The following is a 23,664-nucleotide window of genomic DNA, read 5'->3' as shown; positions in this document are numbered from 1 at the left end:
GTATTAGAAGTTTTTACCCCCTTAACTGGAAATCAGCTCACATCACTTAATTTCATTAGTATTGTTGACTCTCATGCTAACCACCACTTTGAAAGTCATAGCCCCAATTCACTCTTAAGGAGATTTCAGCTCTGAGCATCTCTGCATATATGGACCCGTAATGGGGCGTGACTTCCACCGAGCTCCAAGCATGAGCTAGCCATGATGTCTCCAGACTATTTCTTGGCGGGATTCAACACTGTCAACACCTTCTGGAAGTGCTTGTTGTATTTGGATTACGTGACTATGGTTAATGTCTTCATACTTCTCATTTCCCCAGAAAAACTTCAGGGCAACTCCCAGCCCCTCTTCAGACCTTTTCAACATTAAATTCCCTCTCTATCAGTGTCATCTCTCCAAGAGACCAAAACTACCTCTCCTCTGGGGCAGGAAATGATAGTTATCACCAGCCTTCCAGCATTTACCTCTCTTGATGATGTTGTTGCCAAACACATGTTTAGTCTCAGGTGAGGGTTTTCAGACTGTTAATTCTACGGGAGCATTCCTGCTCAGTTTGCTGGCCGCTGGTTTAGATTGGGGTGTGGCCTGCTTGACAGCAGGATGTATTTTCAAGCATAAAAGTACTCAGGATCCCAGAAATAATAAAGCAGATAGGACATCGATCATTTGGATGTTTTATTTAATCTGGATACATATCCGTGATCCAAACAACCATAGACTTGGGTTGCAGTTTCCCTTGTCTCTTCCTGAGCTCTCAGTTTCCTCGTGCGTAAAATAAGGTGACTGTAAGGAATAAATGAAATAACACATGTAAAGTGCTTAGCATGGAAATAACTGAACCATAGCAAGTATTCCGTAAATGAGAGATCTGAATTCGAGTCAATCCTGCACATTCACAGAAATGCCTGAAGAGGCCCCTGTTCTCATCTCTAGAGAGGAAGTCCCCTCCCTGTAATTTAATGATCTTATTGAATTCTCTTACTACTGTTGACGGACTCAAACCACTCGAACCTCACATCCTAATATTAGTTCTTTTGCCATTGTCTTCTGTTTCCATGCGTGGAATATTTTCTTCGCTATTCTCTTGATAAGAATAGAGTGAGATGCTCTTCAGAGTTCATCTTTTTTATCCCTTAAAGCAAACAGCACCAGGCTTTCAAGAGTTGGAAAGACTGCAGATGAATAATGTCTTGTGTTCTGATTTTGTGTCATTCCCCAGATGACTTTGTGGTGCAGAAGCCAGAGCTCAGCACTCCCTCCATTTGCCACGCCCCTGGAGGAGAATACTTTGTGGAAGGAGAAACGTGGAACATTGACTCCTGTACTCAGTGCACCTGTCACAGCGGACGGGTGCTGTGTGAGACAGAGGTGTGCCCACCGCTGCTCTGCCAGAACCCCTCACGCACCCAGGATTCCTGCTGCCCACAGTGTACAGGTAAGCAGCGTCATGCCTCGTATATGCTTGGTGGGGAAGGATGCAGCTCTGGGTGTTGTCATTCTGTGGGACCCACAGGTCAGGGTGACCCCCATGTAGGAGGGTGCCTAAACCGGGTATCGCATCAGGAACAGCTATCAGCCTGCTTCCTGCATGTATTCTCTTTACCAGCCACCTATTTATGCAGTCAATGTGCCTCATACCTGAGATAACTGTGAAACAAAAAAGGAGACTGTTTATCTTGCCATTTATTTCCTTAACCCTACATCTCAAACTCAAGGAATATACCTAAGTAGAGATAGTTCCACCGCACCAAATTAACCAAATGATTTTGTTAATGTGAAAAGTCATCTTTGTGTAACAAATGTGAAGAACAGTTATTGATAAATAATGTAAATAAAATTCTTTGAAAAATGTAAGGGTGGTGAAGAGACCTTGATATATGCATAATGCCACACTCTCAAACTTGGGATGATTAGTAAGTTAATACTAAAAAGCATTAAGTAAGTAGCACTGCACATGTATAAGGAGTTCTATTATTTTCTACTTTTTATTTCTCAGATTATCTGACCTTAGCAGGTAAATGTATGGCCATGAAACTTATTAGAAGGAAATTTGTCAAGATGTTAATCAAAAGTTACTGGTTTTATATAACTTTAGTAGTACTTTTAATTAACAGTAGATGTGACTTTTTCAAAAGATATTTAAATATGAAATTACCAAGTTGACAGAACAACTAGTTTTCTTGTTGTTGCTTATTCTTCCCATATTTCAACTTAATAACCATTTACTTTCTAAACATATATTCATAGAGCATTTCTGCTCAGCAAAACATAAACCCTTGTATTTTATTACTTTTTTTACATTGGATTATCTGGTCAGCTTGCCAGAATCTGTTGTTCCATTATTATGTGCAGCATCATCAGTGTCTAAATTTTTTATAGGTATATGTTGATGGCATTTTTGGAATTGATAGATGAACTTATAGGGATAGCCACATTACTGGCTGTTGTCATCATGCACGGCAGCCCAAGTATTACCGTTTTAGTACAGAATTGTTAATCTGAGAAGCTTAATTAGCACTACATCTTTTCTAGTATAAGAAATAGTTCATATGGGTTACATTTTTAGGATATGCATGACCTATCATTTCCAACTATGTTGTCAACACAATTTACTCAGATTCAAACCTTACTAATGTTTTTTGTTAATATATAGCAATGACTTTATTTACATCCCCTTGGTAGAAACCCCTTAGAGTGGTCTTTTCCTTGGTGATAATGGATTTATATCCATTTAGCTATTGAATTTACAAATATTTATAGAATGCCTGAATTGAGCTATGGGGATTCCAAGGTTAACGAAAACAGACATGACTCCTGTCCTGGAGCAATCGCCAAAAAAAGAGCCAAGCAATCCAATATTCCACATTAAGTCAATAATGATAAAGTAAGAGGTGTGCCTTGAAAGGGAGGATTCAAGAACATAGGCAATCCGGGAAACTAAAGCAGCAAATACCCCTAGTGCTGTTTGTGTTAGGATCTGAGTGATGAACTTAGGGGTTGACTAAGGGAGTGGCACTGGGGGAGGAAATGCCTCCAGGACCACTGGCCCAAATTCATTGATGGGACACCTTACTGAACTCAGAGTTTCAACCCGTACAGAGAAGGAGAGCTACGTGGAGATGGAACCTCTGAGTATGCTAATGTGGGTGGCATGTGCAGAGGCCCAGGGGTTCTAGCCAAGCAAGGCGGTGGTATTCCTGCATCCCTTTCCATCTTTCCAAAGAACAGGCAGCCCCTCACGTGCCTGGCTTTGACTTCTCATTCATTAACTTAGGCCTGGATTTTTTTCTTTACCTATAACTAATGGATGTTTCTGGACTTTCTCAATCACAGTTGTATTGAGATACAAAAAAATAAAAAGCTTTAAAACTCAAATTATCAATTTCTTCCCATCACAGTAATTCTCAACAGTGGCACTGATAAGCGGCATATTACACATATAGAAAAATACCATCTCTAATCTTAGGACACTTGCATTCTAAAATGGCCCAAAAGGCATAGCTCCACAGTGTGATAACAGCTTACGAAGGGTCGTATCCCTCATGCTGCTTCCATCTGTGGGATGCCCTGTCATTTCCTCTCTTCAGCTTTCCCTCTTCTCTGGCCTGGTTTAAAGCAAGGTCTGGTAAGGAAATGAGGAAAGACTGCACATCACTGCAAGTGAAGCTTATTTCACTAGCATACAAAAGGGAGAGGGTAAAATAGCACTTGTTTCTTTCCATAATGTTCAAAATTTTCTTTCCTTTATTTTTAGAGTTGGAAAAAAGCATGGCAGAGAAGGGAGAGGGAGGTAGAAAATGAAAAGAATAAAGGAACACCAGTGAAAACACTGGTAAAGATCAAATAAAGGAGTAAACATTTGGAAACAGAAGTGTAAAGAAGGGGGCCTAGAGCAGGAAAAATGAGAAAAGAGGCCCAAAGAAGGGAGATGCTATGGGTAAGATTCCAAAAAACAGTGTCGATCAGGGTTGGATCAGGAACCTCCTGCCTGGTGGAAGGAAACCTGCAGACTGCCTCGGCTCCAGCCCTCATGCCATCACTGCCAGCATATGCTGATGCCCTCTGGGTTCTTTCCAGGCCTCGGTGAGAGCCCTGCAGATTCCAGGCTATTCACTTCCTCACTGCTGTTCCTGCTTCCTCTTTTCAGTTTTTAGACACAAGGTTGGAAATGCTTGCATGAGCTAAGTTAACGTAAGTCACAAAAACCTCACGGAGATTTGCAGGGCCTATTGTGAACAAGAGGGTATTGTCCTTATTTCTAGCCAAAGCAGAAGTTAGCACTGGTCAGTCTCTTGAGGAAGAAATTATCCCTAGACATAGGTAACCACAAAAAGGTCATTGAGAAAGTCATCCTGTCTTGCCATCTCTAACCTATGTGGATGGGATCTGTGGAATCATATCTGAAATTGGACCTGGAGTACATATGGAGCCATGGAACAAATGGCTGTTCTTCAACTTATGCCTGCTGCCTTTGGGACTAGTCATAGGAGATACGGTTACCCAGTTTAACGGAGAGGGTATGGGCCGAGCCCATTATGCTGGCTTCTCTGTCTCTCGGAGAAGGTCCACAATGAAGTAACTGCCTTGGTCCTCAAAAAGGCCCTTCTGGTCACATCCTACTTACTGGCTGTAGGGTGTATTCATGAGGTGGATAGAAGGAAAAAGTGACACGTAGAGCTTCTGGATCATGTGCTAACTACATGTCTCAGTTGTTTCTGGTTCTTGGCTAAAAATAAGAGTTCATGAAGTTGGTTCTGGGAAGAACAGACGACAACTCTTTCGATTGTGGACACATTGAGAAAATGTGGCCCTCTTAGAGGTTTGCTAGGTAGGGCTGTCGTGGCTGTGTCTAGACTCTTGAGTGGTGAAGTTGATTGGAAGTGCTCTCTTATCAGTGGGATTATGACATTTCTAAACTAGGAACCACACCCACTTACATTTTCCTTTCTGATATCTCAGTCATATTGCTGCCTGAAGTTACAGTTTTCATTGATTTTAGTGGAAACCAATGCCCAAAGTGATATCTGGATTTTCTGGTGACATTTTCTGTTGCAAGTTGTAAACAGATCTGGGGACTTTCAGGTCTCAGTCTTTAAATAGCAAAGAAACAGATGATTTGCACATGATTTCTCTGTGGTTGCATCCTTATGAGTGATTGAGATTTCTTATCTTTCAGCCATTAATGTGAATTCCTGAGCATTGGAATGTTGCACATAGGTGGGTTTTGGTAGTCTGGTACAATGAAAATTTGTCTGAATATTGATTGGTCAAAATTGCATGTGGCCGCAAGTAAGAAAAAACCCAGCTACAAATTTTAAGTAAATAGAGGTTTATTTTACATATATGACAAGACATTTGGAGGCAGATGTTTATCAGCATTGATTCAGTGCCTCATTGGGGTCAAGGCCTTTCTCTTCTGATAGGGGTGTCACAGCCGTGATCAACACACTTCTATCAAGGCAGGAAGAATGTGGAAGGATGATGGCAGAACATATCTACCCTTCTTTGAAGAAAGTGAAAGCTTTCCCAGAAATCCCCTTGTTAGCCATTACGTCCCATTAGCTACAGCTAGATGATGGGGCCACCCCCATTTCAAGGGAGCCTAGGAAAGCAGGGAACAGGATTGTCCCATTTACTTACATGCATTGTAATCGAAGTCCTGGGACTACCCCAAAGAAAACCAGGATTGCATTTCTTCATTAAGCTAATGAAGAAAGAGTGGATGTTGTGTAAGCAACTAACAGAATAACTGTGACACCTCTTTTTTGATCTTTGTTATTTTTAAAAATTTAAGACCCTTCCTGAATCAGCCTTTCTGATTTGTTACTGTGTCGTTTATTCAAGGAGGCACCCAAAGCCATCATGACTGGGTGTGCTGTGAAACACACTATGTTGCGTAGTTGCTGGCCAACAGCAGCATCTTTGCTGACCTATATGTTCATTTTTCCAGATCAACCTTTTCGGCCTTCCTTATCCCGGAATAACAGCGTACCTAATTACTGCAAAAATGATGAAGGGGATATATTCCTGGCAGCTGAGTCCTGGAAGCCTGACGTTTGTACCAGCTGCATTTGCATCGATAGCGTAATTAGCTGTTTCTCTGAGTCCTGCCCTTCCGTATCCTGCGAAAGACCTGTCTTGAGAAAAGGCCAGTGTTGTCCCTACTGCATAGGTAAGACCAAGAAAAAAACATCTTTCAACTGTTTTTTTTCCTGCTTGACATGTCACACAGACCCAATGTAGCAACACTGAGCAGAAGAGAGGTATGGAAGATGTACTCCCAAGAGGAGGTGCCTTAAGAATAAAGAAATGAGGCCAGGCGCAGTGGCTCACGCCTGTTATCCCAGCACTTTGGGAGGCCAAGGTGGGTGGATCACTTGAGGTCAGGAGTTCAAGACTAGCCTGGCCAAAATGGTGAGGCCCCATCTCTACCAAAAATACAACAATTAGCTGGGTGTGGTGGCACACACCTGTAATCCCAGCTACTCCAGAGGCTGAGGCAGGAGAATCACTTGAACACGGGAGGCAGAGGTTACAGTGAGCCAAGATTGCGCCACTGCACTCCAGCCTGGGTGACAGAGCAAGACTCCATCTCAAAAAAAAAAAAGAAAGAAGAAAAAGAAGAATAAAGAAATGTTCTCTGAGAATGTCATAATGTTATAGCACTGTCGTGTTCTATCGGGCTCCTTTGCCAGTTCAGGGTTTTCAATTTCAGAACTCTTTCTCCAGCCTATTTTTTACAGTGTTTTGTTTTTTTTGTTTTGTTTTGTTTTTTTATAGACAGAGTCTCACTCTGTCACCCAGGCTGGAGTGCAGTGGCTCAATCTCAGCTCGCTGCAACCTCTGCCTCCCGGGTTCAAGCAGTTCTCCTGCCTCAGCCTCCCTAGTAGCTGGGATTACAGGTGCCTGCCACCTCGCCTAGCTAATTTTTGTATTTTAGTAGAGATGAGGACAGTGGTGTTTTTTTCCAGATAGAAACACCATGTCTCATATTAGAGTCCACTTAGTTTATAAAGCTTGCTGCTGCCTTGAGATCAACTAAATATGACATATTAATTTAATCTCCCCGTTGTTCCTGTCTTCTGGCACTTAATGGATTCTGTTTCAGCCACGTGGTTGTCCCTGTCAATGGCTAGGCACACAGAGTGAGGCCTGAGTAACTCTAGAGCCCTCTCCTTCTTGTGACCCATGGTGGTGATGCATCTTTGTGAGCAGAGGATCTATGTATATTAGCACCTAACATCTGGGCCAAAACTAGTCCTATGGACATAAGCCAGATGCTGTTCTGAGGCCCAAAAGGTGAGACAGCTGGCAGTTCTATCAAGGACAGCCCCTGTTCCCTAGGCTTTCACTCTCTTTTAATGCTTTTGTATCCAGTAAAGCTCAAAGTCAAATGAAAGACGGTGACATGTTTCAATCAGATAGTGAACCTATAATCAGAGTAGCAAATGAAAAATTTTACAGTCTGTACTAATCACACATATTGTACATTTATTGTTGGAGATTTTGCATGTTTTCTAAACACAAGTCATTGCATATATCTGGAGTGATAGATGGGGAATAAAGGAGATCTGGCTACAGAGTTTTGTGGCATTTCCCATAGATAAGCTGAGGAATGGCGGCCGTAACTCAAGCTCATGAGGACATCTCCCTGTCCTTGTCTTGGAACCTCTGGCCACTAGACAGGGCCGCTCTGAGTCTTTTACTCTGCTTGTTGGTATATGAGATAGAAATAGCTGTTCTTAGGAATTTTACACAGATTTTCTTACTGTAATGGTCAAAGAGTAATAAAAGTTCTGTTTTAAAAGCTAGATGGCCAAAGAGTAATAAAAGTGTCTATTTTAAAAGCTAGACCCTCTTTTAATAGTTACCATCCATATAATTTATTCTTCAAACCGTGGTGCTTTTGAGAGTGAAAAGGGGGCTGTTAATAATTCTGATGGTACAATAGTCATAGATCAGGAGTGTCCCAAGCAAACTGGATATGTGCTAGCCCTGCATTTTAACACCAGCTTCTCTGTGCTGCCCGTAAGCTTTCTAGCTTCTAAGTAGAGCCAAAAATGTATCAAGGCATATATCCAATTTAGTGCTACTTACTTTTCAAAGAGCTGATCAAAATTCATGCAACAAAATGGCACTACATTTGGTGAGATCTAAATGAAAGCTACAACTAGGCTACTATTTAAGGCTGGGTAAGGGGGAAATATAGCCAATATCCCCATAGTTATATATCAAAACTTTTTTCTTCTAGCTTTTTAAGTTCAGAGGTACAAGTGCAGTAAAACTTCCATACTAAAGGAAATGGTTCACAAGTCAATCAGGGATACTTGTGTCATACTTGGGAAACCAGGGACCTGGAGGTCTGAGAATTCCATGTTACCTTCAGAGGAAAAACCTAACAGCAGATCTCTCACGTGTTGAAAATTCTCAGATTGTTTTGTGTAAATTTATTGTTGTGTTTTGCTACTTAATTGGTAAATTCGTAATTAGTAAATTATTCAACTAGTAAATTTGTTTTCATATGATAGATAATCATCTCTCACAAAACCAATGTAAATTCAAATGTATGAAGAGAAAATTCAAAATTATGAATAGAAACTTTCAAATCATAATATTCTTTAGTCTTTTTTTATTTTTTATTTTTTGCCTTCCTACTTTCTATTCCAATTCCTGCATCATTTAGATTATACATTCTTCATTGGTGTAGGAAAAAAAGGACCAGTTTGGCTCAAATTTGTGATTCTGATTTTAAGTTGGAGTGCAGCACTTTTGCTAAATTGTAGTTCATATGAGCGCATAGTGGTATAGTGGACATTTTGATTCTGATCTATCTATCTCCACAACTCCCCTCCCCCTCCCAAATTGATGCATGTGTAATGTTATCATACCTATGACTTACCTTCAGGGAACCATGTTGGGGAGACTTAACGTTTAATGAACTATAACCGTGTGCCTTATTCACTCGTTCATCTTAATAATTTATATGTGGTGTTGTGTTATTGAAATAGTCATTAAGCTCTCTTCTGTCTGCATCATATTTACTTTACAAGTAGCCTTGTTAGATAGGCGTTCATCCTTTCTCTTCTATCCCTGCTATGTCTAAACCTACGAAGTCAAGTTCACGACTATGATATAGGGATTTCCTGTCTGACTCTCCAGTTTGCATTTGGGCTTGTTCTCTTATCAACTAAGAGGTCCTGACTTCCAGGACCTCTATACAAGGGTCCCTATATAAGGGTGCCAAGCCGGGCCAGCACAAGCCACCCAAAGGCAGTTGCCAGCTGTGCTTCATTGGCAGAGCCTTTATCACCATCCAGAGATCACTGAGCAAAGGAAAAACATGGAAACATGGTCAGGCGGCGTGTCTTAAAGCACCCAGTTGTTTGTCCAGTGGGCACCAAAGACCAGTGCTTGCGTTGTTTCCTGTTTTAGGCTTTCTCAGTTTTAACCCAGATAATCATCTCTTCTCAGGATCTTGTGTATCTCGCTGTTAGAATGTATAGACTATCTCACCCCAGCCTACAGTGCTGACCTCACCTTGGCTGTAAGGCTCTTCCGTGGATGAATGTTCTCCCTAATGAGTCAAATACAGATCTCTAAAAACCTCAAACTCACAATTAAGGGACCTCTTTTATTAGTTATCAAAAAAAAAGTTTGCATGTGAAGTATCCTTTGTTCCTACTGTAAGAAAAATGAAAAGTGGTGATTCTACCAAAAGTAGTTTTCGGACTACAAGTATTTGTGTTCCTTTTGTTAAATTATCAACTCACTAGTGTGCAATGATAATGCTTCTCTTTTGATGTGTGAAGGCCTCATATTATGTGTGCTAATTTAATAGGATATGTAATATAGACATAATAGGATTGATGATTAATTCTGAAAAGTGAACAGCTTTGTCTAGTTTCTTATAATACCCATCATTAGGGAATTCATTCTTCTGCTAGAAAGAAACTAAGTAGTAATTACCCATTCATTTTAATGGAACATCTTATGATTCCCTAATTGTTTTGTACTTTGGCTTTCTATGTAAATACATCAAACTTAGATTTTATTCTCATAAGCTGACTATAATGAAGGCTTAAAGGATGAAGAACAAGAATCAAAAGTTGACAAGTATGAATCAGGTGGAGATAAAAGGTCTGAGGGAATTCTAATGGGTGAAAAGACATTTGATATGTGGTTCCTTGTAAACAGCAGATGCCTCTGTTAGGACATGCTTAGCCATGCAAGAGTGTACTGGTTTCTTTTTTTTTTTTTTTTTTTTTTCTTTGAGACGGAGTCTCGCTCTGTTGCCCAGGCTAGAGTGCATGGCCGGATCTCAGCTCACTGCAAGCTCTGCCTCCCGGGTTCACGCCATTCTCCTGCCTCAGCCTCCCGAGTAGCTGGGACTACAGGCGCCTGCCTCCTCGCCCGGCTAGTTTTTTGTATTTTTTAGTAGAGACGGGGTTTCACAGTGTAGGCCAGGATGGTCTCGATCTCCTGACCTTGTGATCCACCCGTCTTGGCCTCCCAAAGTGCTGGGATTACAGACTTGAGCCTCCGCGTCCGGCGACTGTACTGGTTTCTAAAGCATCCCGTGGCCATTTCACTGATTACATGTTATATGCCTTTCTCAAACCTTGCTAGAGCAAAAATTATTTCAGTGCTTCAATGAAGTCTTTATTTCATGACTTCAAGGAGGATAGCAGACAAGTACATTAGCAGCCCTTACACCACACCACTCATGTGCCTGTGGGAATATTCATATCCCCATATGAGCCCTGACCACATCACCCTTGCTCTGATGTTCATGTTGGTGATGCTTCTGCCCATACTGAGTACCAGACTCTGGCAGCTTCTGGAGGGGGAGCCATGAGTCTTTCAGTAGAACCTCCCTGTGTCCAGGGGTCAGTCATTCCTGGTCAGATATTACAAAGAAAGAGTACGACTTTGATGATAAAGTCTATCTTAAGTTAATTTCCAGGATTTTCAGGCCCACTTCACTGCTGCATCATACCTGTTGGCTTTGGAAATCAAGATGCTCAGGTATGTCCCCCAATTAGCCCACTCTAGGTGATCAGGACTGATGTTGAATAAATAGCTCGTGTGTTGGCCAAGTCTTAAGTGTTAGTAGGTAGAACATTGTTTTGAAAATTATGACTTGGCAAGTATTTGTTTGTAACTGTGTTATTTTAGAAGATATTTCAAGGTCAGATTTTTAAAGTCATTTGTTGGCTAGAAATTATTAGAAATTATTGAGTCAGTGTATCTTTCTCACTTCAGAAATTTGGGATGATAGTTTGTGTTTGTTATATATAATATAAATATATATTTACTTATTTGTACATTATATAAAATAAATACAAGTATATATGTGGCTCATAACTTCCATGTGAACTAAGTTGAAATGTTCTGATTACATGCCTTCTAATCATCTAGTATCATTGAAGTGTTTTTAAGTGTCATATATCTTTAAGGATCTGTGAAAATGAGTTCTATTATAGGTAGATGGTACACGAAAAATTTCTAACAGGTTGTATTAATATCTCTGCATGATTAGAAGTTGTCTATTCTTATATTTATGTATTTACTAATATTTGAAGTGGGGCTTTCACATGGAGCTGGCCTAGCCTGTGTTGTACCTGTATTTCTTCTCAATTGGCTGTAATACTGTCACTGTATAGTACTCTTCTCCATAGTGATCTTCAACTAGCAAATGATTAAATAATCTGTAACCTTAGTAGGGAAATGTCTATACCTTATATCAAGTCAATCTATTATACATTATTCCTTTTGCTTAGATTCTATTTGTTTAAACGTAACTCTGCTAAACTGGTATCTTAAGAGAGATATAGCATCTCTTTGGAACATCTGTTGATCATTGTGTATTTAATTCAGCCCAAGAGTCAAATATAGTAAATATTTAATTCAGGCATCTTTAAGCTATACAACTCATGAAACTTAATGTTATGCATTTTGAAACCATAATGATACAATACTGCCCACCTTCATTGGAACATTTTTCACTGCTGCTTCTCCAGTGTATTTTCTTAAAATTAAAAGCTTCTGCATATTGGAAAGAGAACTTCCCTTAGAACCAGAGCATTATAATCACAGCTCTGTCACATTCTAGCTTTATGTCTTGGTGATCTGATGTAACCCTAGTTCAGTTTCCTCATCTATAAGATGGCAGTAATAATATTGTCCTGTGCTTCACAAGTGCCAAGAAAATTAAATGACATAACGTCCATGTGCAAAAATACTTTATAAACAGTAAACACAATTTAAGTGTAGATAGATTCAGTAGAATTGCTGCTCTTGTAACACAGATTGCAGCTGATCTGAGTAACGTTATCAAATCAATTCTAGTACCTCACTGTTAAATGTAGCAGCTGGCTTTCTACAAGAGAAATGCCTGGATATAACATCTCAGTGATGAGCTTTTGAAGGCCAAGAATATCTTAGATAATGCTTCGGCAGTGTACCTCATCCTGCCTACTCTCATCTTAAAAAGCCCATGCCCCTTTGGTCACTCCATTGTAACCCAGGTAGAAACAGTGTGCTTTATGTAGCTCAGCTGTGTTGTGACAGGGCCTTGCCCACAAACCGCACTGTTCTTTCATACCTCTAGACATTATCAGAAGTGAGAAAATAGGGCTCATTTATTTTTGTTTATGTTGAGAGGCTAATCCCATTTGAAGAGTCTGAACTTACTGTGCATGATCCACTGTGATTCCTGGGAACAGAGTACGTGGCATTGATCATCAGGGCGCACCCTCATAGGGAGGAGACATATACCTCCTGCACATTCTTCAGAGCCGTCAGTTGCCGTGGCCCTACACCGAGGCCCAGGTTGTCACAGTTAGTGCTAAAAAGATTGAAACGAAAGATGAGAAATGTGATTTAAAAGAAGGGGAAACAAGGTGATTGTCTGTGTATTGTTTAGAGAGTGTAAGAATGAAAACATTCTGGTTGTCGTGCACCACGCTAACTTTGGAACTGGTCTAAAGTTATCACAACAAAAATAAGCAATGTTTGATTTCGGTTTGTTTGGGTCTCACCCTATGCCCTGGGAAGCAACTGATCTTGCTTCTTCCGCAAGCAGCTTCCTCTTCTCACTTCGGTATCCTTTCCAGGCCTGCGGCTGTGTAAACAGAAATTCAAGTTGTTCTGGTTAACTTAGGGAAAACCCCTAAGCCGCGTAGTCTTTAGGTGTGCTCCAGCCCCACATTCTGAATTTAAAGAGCTCTGCTACACGGAAGGGAGGCTGCACTGCTATTTCCAGAGAGATCCAACAGCTTCTGCCTTTCTCTTGTTTCGGTCCAGGAGGGCAAACCTGATTTTGTACCCTGTAGTGGTCAAGGAAGACCCCTATCACAGAGGGCCCACCCTCTGGAAGCTGCTGGCAGAGTCTTCTTAACAGGGCTTGGACTGTGACCAGATAAAACATCTTTCGTAGGTGCAGAAACTAGCCAGTCTGGAAGGTCCAATGGCTTCTACGTTAAGGTTTTCTTAACAAGATGGTATACCCCAACTTTTACATAGATTGCTTCTTTTAAGCCCTAAAAGAAGTTGTATTTCTTCCTCCGTATTTGGGCCACCTTGATCTTTAGTTGTTTCTGCCTGCCTTTTAACATGACATTTTTACATATCCAAAATGATATCTGTGATAATGTCCAGGTACATGTAGACGCATCTTGGACTGTAGGCCCTACTATGACATGAGACCACATTTAAAGTTGAAAATAAAATGTTTCCTTCAACTGCTATCCATGAACTGCTTAATCAACCCATAACAAATGCTAACACAAGGGGTGGTAAGCCCTATTACTGAAAAATTGTGTCCTCTTTGCATGCACTGGTTCTCAGCCAAAAGTGACTGTGTTTACTAATTTGGTGAGATTTCTTTTTGTAGAACTAGGACTTAGAAGCCTGAGCAATCACCTCTTTCTTTCTAGTATGTTGAAGAAATCTGATAGGCTCTTTTAACCTTTATAAATACACTTGCACTTCCTATCCTAAGAAATAAATGAAATAAAATAAAACAAAAATGGAATTCTAAGAAAAGCCTTAAAGCTGTGGCCAAATCTGCTTTCACAGCAGTTAAGGTTGAGGCAGTATGGAGAGGTAGGAGTCAGCTGACATGACAGCATTTACCTAATTTTTTTTTTTTAAACAAAGATGGATTAAGATCAGATTTTTTTATTGGAAGCTAAAAGTTATAAAGTAAATACTCAAAGATTAAATTAAATCAGTAAGCATGTGTTGCATTTTTAACCAGAATTCTTTAATCATTTCCTGACAGAATTACTATGTATTAGATGTCTGCCTCATTGAAATTGTCTAGGCACCCTGCATCTGTTTTTAGCAAGACTTCAGTTGAGTTCCATCTTTTCATTCTTGTACAGTCTGTAAAGGCCTGGTGAGTCAACGTATTGAAAATCAGTCATCATCTTCTGTCTAGGAGTTCTTAGTGGCCTGTACATTATTTTCTCAGATTCCTGCATCATTGCAATTTTCATGTGTTTTAAGTCTCTTCTTTATGCTTTTTAAAAAAACAAGTGAAGCCAGTTTCTCAAACAGGAGGTGTTCACATTCCATTTATTCTCCAGGTGTGGAGTTGGTGCCCAGCATGTGACTGACAATACAGAAGTGAAAAGCACATGACAAGCCAGGGATTTCAGGGTCTTATTAGAAAGTGAAATGGAAGTGGTATTTTATTCCTTTGTGGCTTAGAGAGGGCTGTAATGCATTGTTACAGGTATAAACTAACATTTTAGAAGTACTTCCCCTATTCTTGCCCAGGTCAGCTATGTCATTGGTAGTACATGGCTGCCTTTTCTGCCACTCCCTTTTCTAAATCTTATGTTACCCATAGTATACATGGCCCCCTTTGTATGCCTGCCTAAATGACTTCACTAAAGTTTTCTGTAAATCCCTCAAACCTCAAACTTAAGAACCCAAACTGAAATATCTTAGCAGGACCAGCTGTCTGTGCGTCTTTTCCAGACACTGGGCTCATCCATTTGGATATGGACTCTCACAAAGCTGACAAGACCCTGTGGGTGCAGGAGCATCTCCTGAGGACCAAGGCCTTGAATGCCTTGTTCACGTCGGCATCCCCAACACTTAGGGTGACACTCAGAGGGTCTTCATCTCAATGTGTGGAAAGAACAAATGCCCCCGTTATAGTCCTGTGTTGGCTTGTTTTGCGGTGAGACTTATTCTGAGATTAAGAGCTGCATTTAGCTTCTTGGCCACCAGGATCCCAGAGTAAATTACTTTTCAGGACTCTAAATAGTACGCAGGAGATTTGAAAGAACTGATGCAATTTCTAAAGCAGCCTGACTTCCTCCCAGGAAGTTACTCCCACACCAAGACTCTGACTTCATGACCACCAGATTTAGAAATTGAAGTATCTATGTAAGAAGTTGCCTCCTAGGCAGAAATCAAGAAATCCAGCTATAACATAGGTTAGAGTCCATTTTGGTTTTTATATCCTTCCACAGAGGAAAGAGGGGGAGGGGGAAGAATCTGGAGATGCTTTTTTTTTTTTTTTTCTTCTTCCAGAGGCTCATGTATATCCCACATCATGGTCAGTTTCAGAGCAAGGGCTGTGCCTCCACCTTGGTGACTCCTGCAACACTAAATTGGATCTTTGCAGAGGAAGAAAATAACATAGTTCTAGATTTTCCATAGCTGTTCATTAGTTTTATGGCATAATTAAAATAGCTCAAGAGTAAAACAAAGTCCAGCTTTAACAGCCTGTTAAGGCTTCTTTTCTTATCTTGAAAAGAGGTAAGATAATGAAGTTTTAAACAGTTGAAGAAGTTAACTGGAAAGGAATTAACATTTCAAGGCCATGCTGCTTCTTCCTCCCCTTGTGATACCAACCAGAATTGAGGGAAAATAGGCAGCGGGGAACCCACACTGAATTTTCCAGACTCTACCGCTGAAAGACATTGCATATTTTTATTGTAATCATATGTGATGCAAGATAATGTTGCTCATATTTGAGTCCCAAAAGAAAAGATGTTTGTCTGAGCATCCCATGAGGTAAGCAACCCCACGAAGGACCCGCTGCAGCCAGCGAAGGGCTCCAGGTCCCTGACATAGTTGATGGCAGAAGTAAATCTTTATTCTCTTATAGTGACTTTGTTTCTGAAAGAGGCCAAAAGTCCTTTCAAGCTGAATCTGACAGATAAGATAGAGGCCAGAGCTGAGGAAAATAAGTAGCAAAGCTGATCTAAACCAAGGTGTGACTGTGAAATAGTAACCATCTTCTTTGCACGTTTCATAATGGGCCCTGGATGCCATGGCAAGAGGAAAATTCCAGAGCTGTGTGCAGCAGCGGCAGTACCATTGGAACACGTTTACAGCCTACCAGGGCTCCTTAGAAGGGGGTCATGTTTATTTGGATATATAACCCCTGATTTGTTTGTTTTAAAAATACACTTTATTACGTTAGTGTCGTACCTCATGTTTTCCTTGGAACATTCTCCTCCAATCCTCTTTGAGAGAGTGGGAGGGAGAGATTGTGAGGGGAGAGAGAAGTGTTCAACAGAGATTTCCTAAGGAGGACCAGGAATCCTGAATTACCTAAATAACCCACTTCATTATCTCCATTTCTTGATGGCACTTGGTATCTTTGAAGACAAAGATCAATTCGAGTCCCCGTTTTCAAGAGTCAGTGAGCAGTAACAGCTTGTTTGTGTGGCACTGATTGATCCTTGTCCGGGCAAGTGGCCTTTCCACGGGTTATCCAGCTTGACACCTGACAGACAGAGGTGCTGGTGGACTGTGGAGCCAGACCCGCTGTGGCTCCCCTCCTCGCCCTGCTGCTTCCTAGCTGTGCATCTTAGACAAGTGACTTAATCTTGTGGCTCATTTTTCTGTGGAATTGAAACAATACCCTGTCCCACTGGGCAATGGAGATCAAATGGCATTGACATAGGTAACATGCTTAGCACAGGGCCTGGCACGTAGTGGGCATTCAGTAAGTGGAAGTTACGATTGTTATTAGGTGTCGAAGAACAAAACTTAATTGTCAGAATAAGCAGACCAGTTGGAGTTATAAATGTAGCCTTTAGAGTTAAATGGCACAACCCTGATAGCCAAACATAAACTATTTTGGTTATTTTTAGTTGGATATTCACAGTCTTTATTTCTACATCCCTCTTCAGGCTGAGTGCTTAAAATACATTTATATGTAGTCTCAATTAGATTATGCTGTTTCCCCCAGAAGACTACAGTGACTCTTAATTTAATTTATAGAACCTTGAATTGCATGGAATAGCCACCACGTCTCGCTTTAAACCTGGTAGTTTCTAAAACTTCCCTATGGCGTTTTCACAAATGGGTCTCTACGTGTCATTGAAGGAGACAGTGTATCTAGGAAAAGAAATGAGGATACGGAGCAAGGTGTGGTGGCTCGTGCCTGTAATTTCAGCACTTTGGGAGACTAAGGCAGGTAGATGGCTTGAGGCCAGTAGTTCAAACCAGCCTGGGCAACACAGTGAGACTCCATCTCCACAAAAAAAAAAAAAAAACCCTAAAAATTATCCAGGCATAGTGGTGCATACCAGTAGTCCTAACTACTCAGGAGGCTAAAGCAGGAGGATCACTTGAGCCCAGAAGTTCAAAGAGCTATGATTGCACCACTACACTCCAGCCTGGGCAACAGAGTGAGACCCTGTCTCTTGAGAAAAAGAAAAAAGTTACTGGTTTTCCCATTGCCTCCAAGGCATTCAGTGATTGTTCTTTCTCATATATCATTTTATAAATATTCTTTTAGACAGTGATCTCATACAGTTACTGAATGAGTATTTACATAAACCCTGTATTACGCTGTAGCTCAGCATTTGATCTTTGATATTTCTTCTGTGGTTTTGATACATCAGTTGAAATTATTCTACATAGGTCATTATCATTCAGAAAACACCACACGTCATGGCCAGGTGCTTTAGGTCCAGGCTCAGTCTAAGTTCTTCCCGTCATTATTCTCATGTGTGTGGAGAGAGGTAAGGGAAGGAAGGAAAGAAGGAACGAAGGAGAGAGGGAAGGAGGGAAGGAAGGGGAGAGGGGGAAGGAAGGAAGACAGGAGGGAAGGGAGGGAGGGAGGGAGGGTGAAAAGGAGAGAAGAAAGGATGGAGGGAGAAGGAAGGAATGTAGATAGGTGAGGGAGGGGGAAGGAGAGAGGGGGAGGGAAGGAGGGAGGGAAGGAGGGAGGGGAAAGGAGGGAAGAAGGAGGGGGGAGGGGGAAGGAAGGAGGGTGCGGGAAGGAAGGGAGAAATGGGGAAAGGAGATGAGGGTGGGGAAGGAAGGAGAAAAGGAAGGAAGGATGGAGGGGAAAGGAAGGAGGGAGAAGGAAGGAAAGAAGGAGAAAAGGAAGGAGGGAGGGAGGAGGAAGGAAGGAAGGAGGGAGGGAGGGAAGAGGAAGGGAGGGAGAAGGGAAGGAGGGAGGGAGGGAGGAAGGAAGTAAGCAAGGAAGAAAGGAAGGAAAATAATAATAATATAGACAGTATAGACCACTGCTTGACCTTGAGTCAGAAGAGTTATGGACAAGATGGGATGAGAAGTTTCACCTCCCGTCTGATTTCTTTGTACAGTAATACTGTTACTCAAATTTATTCAGTGATACTGCATTGTATGGACCAAGGTTCATATAAAATACAATGAGTGATACTGCTTAATGAAACATTGCTTCCTTTCATAAAGAATTCTCAGCTAAAGAGACTCTAAATTTGATGGCCAAAACTAATGTCCTCAATGCAGTGTGTTGGCTGGAGGTCAGAGTACTACTTAAATTAGGCTCATTGGATGATTTTGTTCAGCCAATTTGACATGTGCATTTTGGATACCTTAGTGAAGTCGCTTCCTTCAAGGATTCCATATAATCAAGAACTTCTGTCATGAGTTTCTTTTGAAAGTCTCCAAATGAGTTTTTAGCGTAATAATTAGTGTGCCAGAAGATTTCTGTGCAGCCTCTACAAACATCGGGAAGTGCATTTTTTAATAGACTGAAAAATGGATTTCTAATTACAACTAGAACTTTCCATGATTACTTGACTTAATGTCCCTTGTTGAACTGTAGCCAGCAGTAATGAGAAAAATGATAGAAGTTGTTGAGACCATAAGAGATGAGGCACTTAACACTCGATCTCCGTTTCTTCCTTGGGCTTGCTTCTAACACTCGCCAATGGATTGAGAGTTATATCTATGGAGTAAAAATTTTACAATATTAGGCCATTATTAGTGCCATTTATAAAGGTGCATATGCTTGAGTAAAGATGGCCTAAAGTATGTGGGGGGATGTGAGTAGGTATATACAAATACTACACTATTTTGTACAGGGGACTTGGGACATGAGCGTCTTTGGATTTTGGTATCCATGGGGGTCCTAGAACCAGTCTCCCAAAGGTACCAAGGGACAATTGTAATTGATAAGAAGAAAACATAGAGACCACAGATCTGTGAGCATTTCTCTCTGTGACCTTCCTCTGGAAAAGCTCAGTCTGAAGCACAGACTGTGTCTTCAGAGAGAGCCACTTCCAGCTGCCTTAGAGCACTCGCTGCAAAGCTTGGGGCGGCTCAGAGAAAATGGCTCCTGATGCCATTATGGGCTTCTCATCATGCCCTGAGATGTGCTGGGTTCTGTTTCTTGTGTCTATTCAATGAACTCTGACCCTTCAAGAGCTTCCCAGATGCTTTCCAGGAAGAACCCTGGGCCCTGGGGACGACTGCCTTCCTAAGGAACTTTCCTTCTAGATGCCTTTGTAGTTTTTCTTGCTTAAGTGACAAATGGTGAGTGGCGCTGCTTTTAGGATCTGAACATAAAATGTCCCTGGATCGGTAGGTGGCATCTAGTTATCAGTCTCGCGCTCACACCCCCGCCACTGGGTTTCGATTTGCCCCATCTCTGCTTTGCTGCTGGATCCGCTGGTTCTTGGGGCCTCACTCTGAACCACATTCTTGTGTGCTAGAGGGAAATTTCTGTGTGTGCAGTGTGGCCACTAGGGAGTCAGTAAGTTCAGGTACACCAGAAAAAGGCCGTGAGTCCCAGAGAAAGGAACCTTCAAGGAGAAGGTTGGAAGAGGGAGGAAATGAGTGTGACAAGCGACAACGGGAAGAAGGAGCAGAATATTTAAACTGCAAATCCCTGTATATACTGTATAGACAAATAGCTCTTTTTTTTCCCTCAAAAACCACAGTTTTCTGGGGGGAAAAAAACGGATTGCAATGAAATGAAGCTGTTTTTAAAGTAGAAATGCCCTTGTAGATGAGAGAAATCTACGCGGCATCCCTGGAAAATGAAGGAAGTGGTTAGCTCGGTGCCGACTCCCACTCAGGGGGTGCAGAGGAAACCTGCTAGTTCCCTGTGATGTTGCCATTATCACTCCTTACCATTCGCCTGCATTGCTTACAAAACAGGAACTTCTTGAATCCATCTCTGTAAATAAACTCAGCTGGACTTTTTATCCGTCTCTTTATCTCTTTCTAGATGACAGTCTAAGGACGCTTATCTAACGGGTACCATTCCCTGCCGGTTGTTGTAGTGACCACCCTGTGCTGGTCTCAGTGGCCACAAGATGAGAGCCCTGAGGGTCCTCCTAAGAAAATGAAAGACTAGGGAAACAAACAAAAGTGTCACTGAATTCCAGAAATCCTAAGGCATACTGTGATTATACAAAGCTATTCCCTTGATCTCTCAAGTGTAATAAGATCGTGTGCATTATCACATCAGCGACTCCACCATGTGCTGTTCTTTTCACTAGAAGACACAATTCCAAAGAAGGTGGTGTGCCACTTCAGTGGGAAGGCCTATGCCGACGAGGAGCGGTGGGACCTTGACAGCTGCACCCACTGCTACTGCCTGCAGGGCCAGACCCTCTGCTCGACCGTCAGCTGCCCCCCTCTGCCCTGTGTTGAGCCCATCAACGTGGAAGGAAGTTGCTGCCCAATGTGTCCAGGTATCTAAGCCACCATCCTTCCATTTGTCAAGCTGTAATGTTGATTTAAGATGAAATCAAAGCAGAGCTCAACCTGCTCCCTCTTTCGTTAGTTCACATGGCCCAAGTAGCGTGTCAGGCCCAGTTAGCACCTCCCACCCAAAGACCCTATGGGTAACTTGGAAAACCATGACCATCTAGATGAGGGGCAGATTTTGGTTCCATGCCAGAATTGCTCTGGTTCTTTTCTTCTCATTTGCATTCTCTAAACTTTAGTATAACCAAACCGTTAATGACACCTGCCCTATCAGAGTAGCACAGTTTTAGTGCAGTGTTGGACTAGCCTAGAGAAGGTGGTCCAAGATGGGACCCAGAAGGGAAGATGCTTAAGAGCCATTACACTGTGAAAATATATTAGAACCAAAGCGGAAGACCTGCATTTAAAGAATGTAGTTCTGGTTCATTCTTTTTTTAGTTCATCAGTTCCAGCCAATACCCATACTATCCATGCAGCCCTCTCCCAAGCCCTCAGCTGAACCTCCCATCTCTTTCCACACATAACGCAACCCCTGAGCATATCCCAGCTGGCTGTTTTGAATCCCTGCACCTGCATCTTTCCCCACGCCCCACTCTTCATGTCTGCTGCATTATCCATCTCATAGTTTCAAACCTAAGTCCTTCTCAGCTGCCCAGAGTCTCCCCTAGCCCTTCTCTTAGTTTCCATGTCTGCACCTCCTGCCAAAACTATTCCTCTTTCCCCTCCGTCTAATCCCAGAAATGTAAGACCTGAGCCCTCTCCATCGGGACTGAACCCCTAGACACACAGATTTCCCAGATAGTATAGACCACACAGACCCAAGTGAAGGCTCACTCGAAGACTTCATTGAGGTCCTGAGCAAGTCAGGAGCTTTTCTGTCTTACCTCGATTCTCATGTTTTCTCGCAGCATTATATTAGAGAACCTTGTTCTGTTCAATACAGGGAGCTGGGAAGCATGCCAGTTCAGAAGTGCATCTGTACTATGCAGTTGTAAGAGAGGGCAGTTGTTAAACCCAAAGAGTTTAAGTGAGCTCTGCACATGTTGGCCTTTTGTTTAGGCGTTGTGCAAACTATCCCCAATTGAGCATTTCTAAAAATGTCCATTTATCTCCTAAAAAGGATAGGATGTTCTGCCAGGTAAGGGGGTGGAACCATTTTTCAGAGCCTTCAGTTGGGTTCTCTTTATAGTTTTGCATACACACTTGCTGTGTGTATGGAAAAAAGGAAAGTCTTAAGTGTTTTAAATGAGAATAAGAAAAAATATGTGGTTTTCCACTGGAATTATTTTTCTAGTATATATTCACCTATGTTTCACAAGTTTCATACCAGTTTCCCCAGTAATATGCTTTTAATGATATAAATGATGAAACTTGACCTTATGTATTTCACAAAGAGTCATTTAACGCCTTTTATGTGCCAAGCACTGTTTTAGGCACTGGGGACACAGCAGTGACCAAATAGCAGTGCACACGTAGCTTACATTGTAGCAGGGAGAAACCAGGCAGCAAACAGGTAAACAGTAACTAGGCAGCCACGAAGATGAGGATCAGGCTCTGGAGAAAGGCATAGCAAGACAAAAAGGCTGGGGAGAAGTGGGGCAGGCAGTTGTTTTGTGTTATGTAGAATGGTCAGGGAGTACCTTACCAACAAGATGAGATTTAATGAAGAGACCCAGAATTGCAGTTCTCATGGGGAAGAGGCAGAACCTTTGGGTGTAGCCAGGGCCAGGGCCCTGCAGTGGGAACATGCCGTGCATGTTCAAGAGGAGCTGTGTGAAGGTAACTCAGTGAGCACGGAGGAGGTAAGAGGTGGGGCAGAGAGGCAGCCACGGCCAGACACAAAGGGTCTCACAGATGAGTGCAGGATTGTATTGAGTGAGATGAAACCTTGGAAGGTTTGGAGCAGGGAGTGACAGCATCTGGCTTACCTTTGAATGGGATTTCTCTGGTGCTGGGTTGAACATAGACTGTGGGGCATGGAGGTCAAGAGTGAAAGCAGAGAGATCAACTTTGAGGCTTTTTAAAGAATCCACGTGAGAGATGACAGTGACGTGAACAGGGTGGTAGCCATGGAGGTGGGGAGAAGTGGGCAGGTTCTGACTATGCCGTATCAGTTGCATCAGTAGGATTTGAATATATGTGGGGAGTGAGTGGGAGAGGAGCCAAGGATGACTACGACATTTTGGTTTGGGGCATTTTTAGCTTGAAATACTCAGCATCAAAGTGGAGATAATGAATAGACAATATCTAATCTGGGGTTCATGAAAGAGATTGAAAGTAGATCTACAAATTTGAAAGTTGTCAGTCATAGTTGGTTTCTAGTCTCAAGGTTTTTAAGCCTTGAGACTAGATGAGATGACCCAAGAGTAAGAATAAATAGAAGAGAAAAGAGAGCGCAGGACTGAGCCCTGAGACCTTCTAACTTTTGGAGATTGAGCAGGTGCAGAGGGCCTAGCAAAATAAATAGAGAAGGAGCACCAGGAATAAAGGAGGAAGCCAAGAGGGTCAGAGTGACATGGAAGCCAGGTGGAGAAAGGGTTTCTGGTAGGAAAGAGTAAACAGCTGAATCAAGCACCGCTGTTAGCCAAGTAAGATGCAACGTGAGAACTGACTTGTGCATTTAGCACTGCTGTAATGAACTTCACAGAAGTACAGCGTTGGAGGCAAAGTCTAATCAGAGTGGTTTCAAAACAGAATGGG

At 41.9% G+C, this 23,664-nt stretch overlaps 1 protein-coding gene and 1 long non-coding RNA gene across 13 annotated transcripts in view; one reads left to right on the top strand and one right to left on the bottom strand.

The window, feature by feature from the left end:
- The window catches only part of CRIM1 (cysteine rich transmembrane BMP regulator 1), a 197,647-nt gene that overhangs the window by 163,110 nt on the left and 10,873 nt on the right, over positions 1–23,664 (top strand). For 7 of the 11 annotated variants that reach the window (XM_005576141.4, XM_045369505.3, XM_005576143.5 and 4 more), the window contains 3 exons: positions 1,220–1,435; positions 5,951–6,172; positions 20,754–20,948. In XM_005576141.4, the coding sequence (XP_005576198.3) occupies positions 1,220–1,435; positions 5,951–6,172; positions 20,754–20,948 (633 nt within the window). The remainder of the gene's footprint in view (positions 1–1,219; positions 1,436–5,950; positions 6,173–20,753; positions 20,949–23,664) is intronic. The other 4 variants (XM_074011967.1, XM_074011965.1, XM_074011966.1 and 1 more) reach the window with 1 other exon arrangement.
- The window catches only part of LOC135966848 (uncharacterized), a 35,025-nt gene continuing 12,023 nt past the window's right edge, over positions 663–23,664 (bottom strand). Inside the window, exons 2-4 of one of the 2 annotated variants that reach the window (XR_012422502.1) lie at positions 13,041–13,123; positions 12,694–12,847; positions 663–783 (exon numbers count right to left, since the gene is read on the bottom strand). This is a non-coding gene — a long non-coding RNA (uncharacterized lncRNA). Of the gene's footprint in view, positions 784–11,885; positions 12,848–13,040; positions 13,124–23,664 lie in introns of those variants that run through there. The other variant, XR_010580512.2, reaches the window with a different exon arrangement.

This window comes from Macaca fascicularis, chromosome 13, assembly GCF_037993035.2.
Source record: "Macaca fascicularis isolate 582-1 chromosome 13, T2T-MFA8v1.1".
NCBI lineage: Eukaryota > Metazoa > Chordata > Mammalia > Primates > Cercopithecidae > Macaca > Macaca fascicularis.
Note: the sequence above shows the minus strand (reverse complement) of the source record. Positions and strands in the feature narration are given on the sequence as shown.